The sequence below is a fragment of the Gallus gallus genome, chromosome 8 (assembly GCF_016699485.2).
Source record: "Gallus gallus isolate bGalGal1 chromosome 8, bGalGal1.mat.broiler.GRCg7b, whole genome shotgun sequence".
Classification (NCBI taxonomy): domain Eukaryota; kingdom Metazoa; phylum Chordata; class Aves; order Galliformes; family Phasianidae; genus Gallus; species Gallus gallus.
The window spans coordinates 13,351,869-13,365,624 of NC_052539.1; the positions used below are offsets into that span (position 1 = coordinate 13,351,869).

Here is a 13,756-nt window from a genome sequence, read left to right on the forward strand (position 1 = left end):
AATGTGCAGGGGAAAAAACATTGTTAGTCCATATTTCAACTTTTACTGTCAAAAATGCGTTGAAATAAACAGCTTCAGAAATATTTGGGCTAACAATGAGTCAGGACAGACAAAGAAATACCAGCCAACTGACACAACAGTGCTTTTCCTGACTGTATGTGTTGTAATCAGCCCTGGCTTGGCAGAGAGGGTGGCTGGCACTGACAAGCTTGATGAGCAAACTTTTATTTTGCTGTGGATGAACAGAATCCTTAGCTGTAAGGCCATTATTGCTTGCTAGTGTGTTTGTTTGGTTTTGTGTGTTTTGTTTTCTATTTTTAAAGGACTTCCCTTTGAGAAATACCTGAAATGAAAGAAAATGAAATGAAAGAAAGGTAGATTGTTTTTTTTTTTTACACTAAAAGTAGATGTTTTGGTCACCACGTCTTATGACCGCTCCATTGATCAGTGAGATGCTGATGATAGGCCAGTGTGCCACTGAGATGGAAGCCTTCCAGCTTTAGTGAGCCAGCTGCTTTGCTGTATTGTTCTTGTGCACCTTTTTTTCCTGCAGATGAAGAGTTGAGGCTGCAAATGAAGATCTTGATGTAAATTTTAAATATTCTTTTTTGTCTTCTCCTTCTTTATTTACTTCTCTTACATAGCGTGCTTTCCTTGTGGTTGTCTTTACATTTGAGTAAGCTTGTTTTCTGCTGAAGTAAATGTTGGCTTAAACCCTGATGAAAGAAGGTTTGCAGACAAACTATTAAGCTTTTTCAAGCCCTTTTTTCTTTCTTTTTTTTTTTTTTTCCACCTCCCTGCTTTCAGGAGCTCTTTTCTTCTGAGGGAGAGAGGGCTGGCTGATTCTTTCTGGAGGTTCCAAGGGGCTCATAGATGAAGCAAGCGTCTGGACCTGTGTGTCGTCTGTGCTGAGAAACCACTGGGGAAGTCGCATTCCTGTGGTCCAGAGCATGATTAGCCTTCCACAGTACTGCAATCTGTATTACTAAGCTTGAGAACCACAGATAAATATTTCAAACTTGATATAGCATCTGTTGGTGGAGGAATTTCCTGCTTGACTGCATGTAGATAAATGAACTCATACGGTGTGACAGGAGGGAACAAAAGAAAAACTGAAAGTAAATACTGATTTATTTATTTACAGTGACTACTTAAGTCAGTGCACTGCTGCAGGAGCCTCCTTTCCTTGGAGACTCCTTTCCTCATGCATTCTTCCCACTGAACTGTTTTGCTCTAGGGTTGGCTTGGTCTTTTATTTGTATTGAAACTGTTTCTATTAATCTGGTATACTTAGATTCTGTTAGTACCTGAGGCTTATAAATCTGCCACAAACAGAAAATCCCTCTGTTTGTTTCTGTTTGGTCAGTATCGGCTCCTGAATGTGGGGTCACTGCAGTTCCTGATGCCTTCTGCCCTCCCTACTTACGTGCAGTCCTTTCCTCTTTGAGGTAGAGAAACAGTGTTTGAGATACTTTGTAAACAAATAGTGATGGAATACAAAGCAACCTCAGCTGGGTGTAGCCAGAGTTCTGCTTTTGAGAGTAAATAACTAACCTCATACTTGAATGCATTATTTTAGTGATAGTGTTCTCCGGGACAGTATGATAAACATCTAATTCAGCTCAGCAGCTGTTTTTCAACATGCATTTTCCTTTGAGACTGAGTGCTTCTATTTCAGAGTGTGTCCTTAATGATATTTTTTTTTCCCTGCCATCTCTCTCTCCCCTTTTGGCTTTTGTTTTTTCCCCAGCTCTACTTGTTTGAGAAGATGATATCAAATGTTAACACCAAGAAGCTGCATCTTGATATCAGATATATTTTAATTAGCTCCACTGTATGACTTGGTTTTTTATGTGAGGAACCTTGAGAGTCTGTTCTTATCCTGTAATGACAAGCCTGTATTTGTGCGTTGTACTGAATTCTGCAGAACAGCTTGTTTAGTTTCTCATATGCCCATGATGCTCCCTTTCTGAGGGTGGACTGAAAGCAAGCTGTAGGCTGGCTTGGCTGCATCCTAACCTTGTTTCCCCTTGTCCCGTACTTGTTAGGGAATGAGAAGTCTGCCCACCATGTCACCAAGAGGATCTGGTTATGGGATACATGTGTGGGTATTCCAGATCCCATCATCAGGAACTGTTTTCTCTCCATCCACAAGTGGGCACGTGCCCATCAGAAAGGCGAGGGTGCCTCCATCTTGTCTGCAAAAGACATTCAGTTCTGGTCAGGCAGTGTGCTTGTACAGACGGTCTCTGCAGCTGACCCTTATGCCTCTCAGGTGAGGACTGTGTGCCTTCTAGCTACATAGAGACAGGTAATGGGGGAGGATTGTGGTATATAACTTCAAATGTTTCCACATAAGCCTTTTGTTCACAGTCCTGCCAATCTAAATTGATTAATCACCAAGGAAGGATTCTGGAAGGTTTGTCTGTATCCAAAGATTTGAAGGAAGAGATGAGATGCTACCTACACAGACAACATGTTTTGTAACTTAAGTCACTGTACTTGTTTCTTAATAAACTAAGTGGAATTGCCTTTCTTTATCCTATATCCACTTACCTAAAAATAGGACATTACTAGAATTTTCAGGTATGTTTTTTGTGTTGTAGGATCCTGATGTGGTTTCTGGGCACCAGTATAGCTCTGCTGTCTTTTTCTTTTTCCATTACCTTTGGCTGGAGCTACTCAATACTCCAGACAGCATTTATTGTTGCTTTGATTGGACTACAAATGAGCCTTTGATGGATTAAAGACCAAAGGGACCATTATAATTATCTGTAATGGCCATGAAACTTCTCCAAGTATTTGAAGGTGACAGTGGCAATGCTGGTTCAGACTAAAGCTGGGTCTAACTCAATGTCTGAGCTCCAAGCATTGCCAAAAGTGAATAGATAGACAAAAGTAAATAAATAAATAAAACCTCAATTGGACATATGTAATACTTCTGTCATCTTCTGAATGCTTTCTCCATAGGCAAGTTCTGAAGCTGGTGCAGGTTACGTTGTTTCTGTACATTGCTTAGTAGCTCAGCAAAGAGAAGTAGAGTAAAATAAGATCGCAGAAGTAGGCTCAGAAGGAACCTGACAAATGTGAAGACAGTAGGTCTGTAAGTAATTACTGAAGTGCCCAGGAAGTATGGTGCAATAGCTGTGGGTACAGGGGGATCTGAGGCAGCTGTACTGCAGAAAGCAGCCAGCCGGTCTTGGATAGTCTCCTGAGCAGCATCACTCGCTACTTCATTGGGCACAGGCTAACGACCCTGGCATGATCCAGTAAAGCATATCTCACTTGTAACCCAAGGGGGCACTCAGAAGAGCTTGTCTAGTCTGTCCTTGTTTCCATGTAACCTTCTATCAATGTTGCGTTTTGATTAGAGCTTGCACAGGTCTCTTACGTGAAGAATCACCATTTTTTGTTGTTGTTCTTGTTGTTCTGAATCTAGCTTTTACTCCATTTAATTAACTGAAGTGTTTATTTTTACCTGACAGTGGTAAGGAGTTCAATTTACCCACTATTTTCACACCTTTCTTGATTTTTATTTATTTATTTTTGCATAACTCTTGCAGACTCTCTAAGTCATCTCTTATCCAAAGTCCTAGCATCTGCTTGGATGTGGCTTGCAGTGGGAAGTTTATAGCCTGCTTTTCTGCATTAAATTTCAAACCTTGAGCCTTTAAAACCATGTGTGTTTGTCATAAATTACCTCTACCTGCTGTGTATGTACAGAACTCTAGCCACGCTTAGTACCAGCCTCTTGACAATTTTTGCTGTTGTCCTGTTTGTACTGTCAGTCAAAAATTATGGAATGTGTACCTGTAAATAAAGATTAAAGCTACAACTGTGTTTAATGAATTACACAGAGCTTTCTTAAACTATGGTTGTATAAGATGGGTTCTTCTAGACTTCTGTATATCCTGCAAAGGATATGGAGCTTCCTAGCCCCGTCCAGCAGGAAAAAGCACACGAAGTGCCAGTGAATGGTAGATAATATTTTTGCCTTAGTCCACTTCCTGAGTCAAGGTTTTTCTTTGACAATGTATAAGCTAGCCTGAATTGAAAAAAAAATCATCTTATATTTGACATCTAGGGAGGTAAAGCCTGGAGCACAATAGTCTTTATGGGGCTTGCTTTTGGTGGGGGCTTTTGTACTGGATATAATACTGTGTTATTTACCTACTCGACAGTAGTGATATACCATACTGACATGCCATGTTGTACTTCACTGATTCTTTAGAAAGAAATAGGTACTTCTCATCCAAATGTAAAGTCTTGGTCCGAATAAAATGACTCAAAACTGAAATTGAAATCTGAAAACACTGGCTTTATTGGCACTATGCTAAGTTGTCCGTATTGACCTATTTGTTGTAATGCCCACAGACAACGCAGAAATGCCATTCCTTTTTCTCTATGGGGAAGTGAGTCAGCTTGTACTAGATCCTCTTTTTCTTTTTCATAAGCTAGAGTTTGAAAGCTTTTTACCCCAACTTGCAACACAGCACTCTGATGCATGTGAAACTTAAATTATGTGCACCAACACCTCTTCTGCAGCTGAAAAGAAGAGTTTGTGGCTTAACCTGTGCAATGTATGCATCGATAATTTTTTCTTTTTTAAGGGGGTTAAGAGGTTGGAGGCACAAAGCAAGAGAAATATGGTGTAGAAAGGCATGGATGTGGCACTGTGTGAGTGCTTATGTGAAAATTTTTCTAGTTTATGCCTAATTCAACAGAATTATTTAGGTGTTCAGGTGGTGTTTTTTTGTTTTTTTTTTCCATCTAGATTAACATGCTTGAAGAAAGACCTTTAGAGATCTAGGCATACATACTAAAAATGCTTAAGCTTTAATTGACATGAGTTAAATGCAAAAAAAAAAAAAAAAAAAAACTTATAAAAAAATCTTCAATGAATGTGCAGAGATGGCACTGAATTTTGTATCGTGTGAGGAAAAATCTAACATGCAATCCAAATCTACTGTTGATGATGCACTTGTCTGAATCTATGTAATTATCGAAGTGGTTATTAAAAAAATTACATAAGATGATTTAATTCAGAAACCTGATAGTATTGATGTATAATCCCTAATGTTCTGGGCTTTATTTTTTATTTCTAAGCTTTTCTTGCTTATCTTTTTTTGGAGAAATGACTTCTTGCCATGATGCATGTCATTTAGATGTAAACTGTTGGCAAATGCTAGTATCTCTTTTATTAAAAAAATTTCTTGTTCTAAGCAGGCCCAGCTTCTATATGCCCTATTTTGTTGTGCTGAATACTATCAAAGTGGTTTTTAATGTCATTGATTTGCTGTTTTTAATGTAGTTTCTTCTTTGCTTCTTCAGAAAACCAAGATGGCCTGCATCAAGTAGTACACGAACGCTTAGGAGAGTTGCTGCGCGTTTTAAAAGCGGTGATAAATAAACATCAGACTCTGAACTCTGTTGATATTCTTAGCGCTGCCGGAACAGTTATTGCGAAAGTAAAAGGTAAGGAGATTTTTATTCTCAAACCTTGGAAAATTGCAGTGAGTCACCTGACTGGCTGTGTCTTGCAGTTGTCAGGGGGGCAGGGGGGATTCCATGTTTACAGAAGTAGTACATTTTTTAAGAGTAGAACACTAATATACCTTCTCAAAATGAAATTTAATATTGAAAAAAACTTATGTTGCTGTAATAAAATCCTGTTTATAGAAAGCTAGCTGCAAAACCACACTGAATTCTAAAAGCACAAGCTTTTGATCTAGATCTTTATCTGTCTATCTCAGGATAATATCATAGAATCATAACCTTGTGTTTATCCACATAGAGATTCTTTTTTTTGTAAGTTCGCTTAGTTCTGTGAATTTGTAGGGATGGTGTTAGATTTATATAAAGCGAAGAATTATTCAAGCGAGCAATCCAAATTTGAGCAGTCTTAATGCTTTTCTATAGATTCCTTCAAATAGATCATATGCATGGTTAAGGTGTAAACAAAAAAGGGCTTGGAGGCATATACGTCAGTGCTCTCTGTTGCTGGCTTTTACTGTTGCAGTTCTTTGTGTGTCAGACAAATACAAATGGCGAAGCACACAGTTGTTCCAGCCCAATAAATCATAGCTGTTTCTTCTTTGTGTAGCCTTTGACTGCAGCTCTCGCTGTTCTGGAGTAAGGCCAGTGTATTCCTGTGGAACGAGTGATTTCTTCCATGTGGCATGGGTAATGCTTTGAGAAGGGTTAAACATACCTTTTGCCTGTCTTAAATCATGTGGAGTATCCTTTGTAAGAGAAACCTAGTTTAGGTTCTCTCCTTGTTCTAGCTTTCTTCCCATTTCCTATTTAATTTAGCATGCCTGAATACATTGCCAATTCAGTGAACACAATTCTACAGCCACCTTAGACAAACTCTTTTCAAGCTTAAATTCTGTGTCTTCCACTACTCTCTAATTTCATTGAACAAAGGGAATGTTCAGCTGTTCTTTATTATGTTGGGAAACCATTGAAACCTGACTCAAGGGGGAACGGTTTTAAGCTCAAGGTGGGAAAGTTTATATTGGATGTGAGGGGGACATGCTTCACAGAAGGGGTGGTGAGGTGCTGGAACAGGCTGCCCAGAGAGGTTGTGGATGCTCCGTCCCTGGAGGTGTTCAAGGCCAGGTTGGATGGGGCCCAGGGCTACGTGGTCCTGTACCAGTTCTTTGATTTCAAGTCTGTTCTTAGCACTATGCTACTTTCTACAGAACCATTTATCCAGATCTTAAGTATTTTTCTCCAATACCCTTTGCCTTCTGAAGTGGAGAATTAATATTCTGAAATACATAATTTTGAGTGAGCATGTTCTGGATGTAAGATGTTTTGAATTCTAATTTCTTCAGAGTATTTGCAGCCTTCCTGAACCTGGCACCATTCATGTTTCTTTCGTTCTTGTGCACTCTGTTCCATCATTTAATTTCAATAGCACTGGCTGTGTTGGTGCTTCTTATGTTCATCTGTTTCTTCCTGGTTTGATGAATGGCTGCCCTGAACAGTTATTTTATGATTCAATCATTTCTCTGGATAATGAGTAAAAAAACAATAACTTCTGCTAAACTGTTTTTTGGCAACGCAGATACTTTAAAACAGTCTTTCTCATGCTGATAAGGTTTTACACTTCAAATAAAAAAACTAGCTACAAACATTTATTTTGGGTTATAGAGTTCACTTACTGTTAATATGTTGAGTTTGTCAGGAGCTATAGTCATGTAGGATTGCATTATTTCCTAGGTGGAAAGAAAACTGCTGTTAGAAAAACACTGTGTATTGTATAAATATAGAATTCTGAAATAACTCTATTCTAAGAATGCCACTTGAAACAAAGGCAGTACAGTTGTGTCATTCAGTTTTCTGACGAATGTGTTTATGTGGGTCAAGTTGTAAGACACTACTTTAGGTATGTCTGAAGAATCTGTGCTGAGCTGTAGCTTGCTTGGGCTTTCTTAAATACAAATATCATGTATGATGACAAACCCCAGAAAAAAAGCATGGTAGGATATGATTTTGCTACAGTTGGTCTTTGTCCTTGAGCTGGAATTGAGTGCAAGTTTTGACTTGTTTTCCCCTTGTTTGTTTTACTTTGAATAATTTTTCATAGGCAGTGGTTTGACACTGCAAATCTAATTTTGAGATACCTCCTAAGTGATTGCATGGTGCACAGTGCTAATCTGACTCAAATGTGTTCTTTCACTTAGGCTGAATAAATAGGTAGATGGTGTTATCTGATGAAACAAAACACTGTGGTATGAAATTACTGTTAGTAGAATTCTAAATAGTTTCTCATGGAGTTATTCATCTGTTTTATAAGCAGTGTACATTCAATTAGCCTAGAATTTAGAGGCTAGCTTAAATGATCTGATCATTCTTTGGCTAAAGCAGACAAAAACTCACTGTGGTGAATCGTAATTCTTCTGATTCAGTGCTGTGTGACCTGGCACTGTGGAGTTCCCATGTTAATTGTCAAGGAAACAGAGCTTCAGGTGAAACTGAAGTCCATGGTTTCAGTCAGTCCTGCCTCTGTTTTTGTAGCCTTTGATACAGATTGTGTGTGTATATATATATGTGTGTGTGTGTATATACACATTCATATATGAATATGATATATGAATATATATATACACACATTCATATATGAAGACTTCGTATCACTTATTACTGTTTGTGTTTACATTTACGCACACTTACGGTATCCGTCACATCCAGTGGTAGAAATGGAGAGTTACATGGCTTCAGCTCTTATCAGTTACTTCAGTCTTCTCTGAGAACAGCAGAACTTGCCATATGAAAAAGGCCTACCTCCCCCGTAGCATCATCTGTAGCAAGTAAATGTAAGGGCAGTTTGTCTTCAGTACCTGTTTGATTTTTACAGCAGGTTTTTGTAAGTATTGTATTACTCTGTTTTTGTATTCAAACTGAAGTAAGCTACTGCTGGAACTGAGGAAGTAAAATACAGCATGTTGCGGTGAATAATGATTGTATCAGACCTCGTGTTTGCTTACAGTGGCCTGTCAGTAACACACAAGTTCACAGATTTTTCAGCTGTGGTTATTTCACTAGAAGTAATGTTCCTTTTGAATAAACAGGAAGTTACAAGAATGTGAGACTCAGTTGGTTAGAAGTAGTATCCTTTTTCCTGTGTCTTCTCAGGCTGTGTTAGTGTGACACTATGGAATAAGTTCATCTGGATAATCTGCTTCTTGTTACTGGAGGACAGAACTATAAAAAGATGTGGAAGCACTCTGGAGTCAGATTTATGACCAGGAAGTTTAACCTGCAATGGAAAATTTCTGATGCTTATTTAGGGGACTGTGAAATAGCAATGGCCTGGAATTTACACAGATTTTTTTCCCTCTTCAGAAATAGGAACATAACTGTTTTAGGCTTGATAAACATGTCTGAGAATCTCTGCAGAATGCCAGGTTTGCAAATCCAGTTTGTATTTGAAGCTTCATCTAGGATCAGCTGATGATTTTAGCAAATGACTGCCTTTGCTCTGAATGTGTAACTTTAGAAACAGTGGCTATGAGAAGACTTGAAGATCTGGCTTGTGATGCATTCTCTTAAGTCTGAGAAGTTGCACTATGATTTAGATGTAGTGTCCTGTGCAGACATACCACCTCCTTTAAACTATTGCAAGTAGGAATGTTTTGAGTGTTGGTGAAAATTAGAGTGCTTGTGCATCCTCATTCAAGGCTGTCTCAGATCCTCTGCTGGGAATGGCATGAATGTGCTGGAGTTGCAGGATTCTGCTTTGATTGATCATGTTTGCAGTTCTGTTCTTTTGCTATCTAATGCTTTTTCTCTGAGTTTGAAAGAAAAATTAGCTATAGCTTGTTACCTTAATCTTGATACAGAGAATGAAGTTCGGCAGAATAAGTATGTCTGATTTGACTATTTTAAACTGAGCTTGCAGGAAAATATGGAGGAAGAAAATGTCACTTGATTTCTCTGGCTATACCTTTAATTGAATATAATAATTGACTTGGATGGAACTTACAAAGATGAGCCCAACTGCCTGATCACTTCAGGGCTAATAACAAGTTAATGCATGTTACTGAGGGCATTGTCCAAATGCTTCTTGAACACTGACAGGCGTGGGGCAACCCATCAACCACTCTCTAGGAAGATTGTTCCAGTTAGTAGCATTTTCCAGTTCAGTATTTTCAGTGAACTTGCTAAGGACACATTCAACTGCTGTATCCAGGCTATTAACTAAAAATGTTGAACAGGACTGGCCTGTTGAACAAGAGTTGAGCCATGGGGAACATCACTAGTGACCTGCAAGCAGCCAGATGTAGCTCTGTTCACTGCAATTCTTTAAGCTCTGCCTGATCTCCCAGCATAGCTTGTGCCTGCTCATCTCTGGTTTGGGCAATTTGTCTGGAAGGGTACTGTGAGGGATGATGTCAAAGGCCTTACTAAAATCCAGAAAGATCACATCCTCTGCCTTCGCTTCATCCACTAAGTAACCTTACTGTAGTAGGATATCAAATCGATAAGACAGGATTTGTCTTTCCTCAGTCCATGTTTACTATGCCTGATAATAGCTTAGTTATTTAAATGTCTTTCAATAGCACCCATAGTAATCTCTCTAACTTTTCAAGGACAGAGGTTAGGCTAACAATTCTGAGGCTTCCTAGGTCTTCTCTCATGCTCTTCTTGTAGTGATTGGTATAACTTTGACGGGCTTCCAGTCAGCAGGGTGCTTTCCGGGCTCCCGAGACCTGTGGTAAATTGTTGAGATAGGTCCAGCTATATAATGTCTGTTAACTCTCAGTGCTTTGGGGTGAATCCTGCCAGGCCCCATGAACTTTTAGCTAATACAGTTTGGACATTACTTGATTCACTATGTCTCTCTGCTTGGACTGTACTCCTCATCCGTGCTTACTTGTGTGCTTTTTGAAGAGTGTCTTTTTAAATGACATCTCACTCAATCTGGAAAAACAGAGACTCACTGAAGCTTCTTACTTGGAATCCCTTCAGACTCCTATTTCTGGAAGTTACTTCCCAGTCTGGCACACAGTCATACTCATAGTTATTTTCCACCTTGGTATCCTTAAATAGTTGAGGGCCACATGCAACACAAAGTGCATGGTTCTCATGATCACATGCTGAATTCAAGGCTGCAATGTTCTTTTGCTCTAAGTTGCACCTTCTGATTTAGTTGAATCACTAGAATAGAAAAAGATTTCTAGTAAGGCTGAAAATCATGCTTATTAGAAATTCCTGTTGATGTTTTTCTTGTATCAGTTCTGCATTAAAGTTATATACTTCTAGTAAGGTGAAATAATTTCAATTTGGTTTATCCGTGGTGTAAATTCAAGGCAAAATGTATTATGCTGTGAATAGGGAACAGTTCCTAAAACTTACGATGTTTGCAGTGAGCTAGTGGAGAGGTTGCCAGTCCTGGTTGTAGGTACAGGTTGGTGGAATTGTATGGCACAGAGCTAGAAGTAGGACTGGGGTGCTTGGACAGCACCATTGTTGTAAAATCCTAGGAATGCTATTTTCCTTTTTCCAGTCAGCATTTTATTGCTCTTTACTCCCAATTTTTATTTATGTGATTTTAAAGTTGTTTTTAAAGTACAGAATAATAACAAGCATTAAAATACTTGCCATTTTGGAGGACTTTTTTTTCTGGTTTTGTTTGTTCTTGTTTGAGTGGTGTTTGTTTCTGAAACAGTTCTGAAGGGTTCTTGAAAGTTTTTGGGAGTTTAAGGAAAGAAAAACAGGTTGCAGAGATGGTCAGATCCAACAAGTCAGCCAGCTGCTTACTGGCTTAGTCCTTAAAAGGCAGCTGGTGAAGTATGGATTGAAGCCATATTCCTGTCTGAGGAAGTGGATGGTGGTGGTGGCACCCCATCAGCCTGTCAGATGTGAGAAAACTGACCAGCAGAGAGCAAGTTCTGCACTCTGTACTTGAGGTGTCCTGGCTGCGCTTGCCTCTGGCATCAAAGTGGTGCTACTCACAGACCTGCATGAGTCTCTGGGGAGGGGGAGGAAGAGAGGGAGTTCTTGCTGGCTCTGTGTCCCCTGCGCCCTTGAGCTGTGTCATCCTCAGACTGGCAGGGGGACACGAGGGCGCTGTGCACTGTGGTCACAGAAAGTTCTCTAAGAGTTGTCTATTAAAGGCCCTGGCTGCACTTTAGTCTTGACACTCAACAGTGTCTTTGCTGAGTCTCTGAAGCTTTGCACAAGTGTCCTTGGGCACTGTGCCATCTCCTGGGATTGCAGCTTCCTGAAGTCCTGGGGTGACTGCTGGTTCTGCAGCCCATTCTGTGATTGATTCAGAAAGCTTTGATGACATGACCCAGAAATTAAAACTCAGCAGTATTGGGCAGTATTCTGATGAGGGTACCTCAGGCTGAACACGATTTTGCTAGTACAGCAAATACAGATCCACTTTAATGCAAGACAGGTTTGCATTTCAGGTACTGGCTTCCAGTTCTTAATGTATTGTTACCCAATAATTTTTCTAAGCTCATTGTGTGCCATCTGAAGTCTTAACAGTGTTGCTATGTTGCATACCTGCTTTGAAATGCGTAGAACTATAGATAGATAGCTGTCATTTCCAGACATGGAAGTATTACTATAGTTCATTGTTGTCAGTAGCTATTGTGTGCAGTCAGGATGTCCTGGGGAAAGAGCGTGCTTGGTTTAAAGTTGATGTTAAGTACATCAGCATTCCAGCGGTTATAAGCGAGAAGAAAGCTGTATTCAACTGAATTGAAGATTGGGCTAATTTTTTTTTTTGGGGGGGGGGAAGGGGGGGAGATGTAGTAATTCTGAAAAAACTTTTTGTTTTTTTATTCGATTTTTTTTGATGGATCCTGAAAAGAAAGGATTTCTCTGCTAGACAACATGTACAGCTTAACAAAACGCCTCCTGGCACAGGAAGGCAGAGTGAAACAGACGGCATTTCTTTAGGGAGAGTTTATCTGTATTAATGTCTCATTAGCAAAGTGAAAGAGTTACTCTTGTCTGAAGATTCTGCGTCTAATGGATATAGGAATGTTGCAATGGTAAGTGCTCTGAACATGCAGTTGGTTTTTATCAGTTCCTTTTAATTTTGAAGCAATTTGCATGTCATGCTGGCACTCAAATGATTTTTCCAGTCATTAAGTTGCTGTTAATCAATAGATCTCGTAATAGCAGTTGTTGCTTACTGACTTGGAATGCAAAGTTGAGCTTTTTAAGCAGTGTTATCTCTTGAAAGTCGAGGCTTTCAACTAACCTGATTTTTTTTTTTAACCACTGGTATTTACAAAGCTGTTCAGAAATTGTTCTCTGTGGAGCTTTATTTAGTCTCATTTCAAACAAATTTCCAGAGACTGCTATATAATCACAAAATGTAGCAGAGCAGTGAGGAGGTGGGAGAAGCATTAATGTAGCAGTGAACTGTGACTACGAAGACTTAATATTTTTGTAATGTGTTTTGTATTGCAGTAGGCTTGTTGCAACACATTTTTCCAGGTCTGCAAGTAATTGTGGAAATAGCCCAAAAGATGAATACATATTTTCTGTAATAGCTTTGCACTGAAATGGTTGTTACAAAGATATTCAGGCTGGTTGGCATGCTGTATGAAAAGAAATGGATTCAATTTTGTTAATTCACTGGTTAAAAACTTTTCCTTTCACAAAGGAAATCTAATGGGGGAGCAGATTTCTGTGTGCTCTTTGTTACCCATTAGTGTTTAGGCACCTGGCAGGAAGCTTGAATGCTCTTTAAGATTAAAGCCTATTAATTACATTTGTTGAGAAAATGTATATAAACACTTAAAAGTGAATTAATTTTTCCTGCTTCTAGAAGTCATTGCAATCCATTATTTGCATAGTAGTACTTGAAATGTAGGAAGGATAAATTAATAGTCACGGGTCTTGGAAGAAGGAATGAATAAAATTAAAAATAAAAGTGATGAAAAGCAGTGAATAGCTTTATCTGCCAATGTAGTATCTCTGAAAAATATGATAATGTTAGTGTAATTTAGGAATACAGATGACGAAGAATATTGTGTTATTTAAATAAAATTAAGCTTTTGAAAGTAACTCCTAATGCAGAATTTTGTCCTGGTGTAGAACAGAATTCCAGCGAGAGGACTCCGCTTTCGATCAAAGGGGCATGCTTTACTTCTGTACAAAAACTCCTCTGAGCAGTGATTTAGAAATTGAGCTGTAAGCTAGATAAAAACATGGGTTTTGTCTTCTGTGTTCTTCCTTCTTCCCCTTGTCTGGCAGTTGTGTTAACAAAGTCTGAATGAAT

At 39.0% G+C, this 13,756-nt stretch overlaps 1 protein-coding gene across 6 annotated transcripts in view; it reads left to right on the top strand.

Annotated features, from left to right (window-relative positions):
* Positions 1-13,756, top strand: part of ARHGAP29 (Rho GTPase activating protein 29) — a 50,663-nt gene that overhangs the window by 18,576 nt on the left and 18,331 nt on the right. For 5 of the 6 annotated variants that reach the window (NM_001396195.1, XM_015290632.4, XM_015290633.4 and 2 more), the window contains one exon: positions 5,332-5,475. In NM_001396195.1, coding sequence (NP_001383124.1) covers positions 5,332-5,475 — 144 coding nt within the window. Of the gene's footprint in view, positions 1-5,331; positions 5,476-12,179; positions 12,519-13,756 lie in introns of those variants that run through there. The other variant, XM_015290634.4, reaches the window with a different exon arrangement.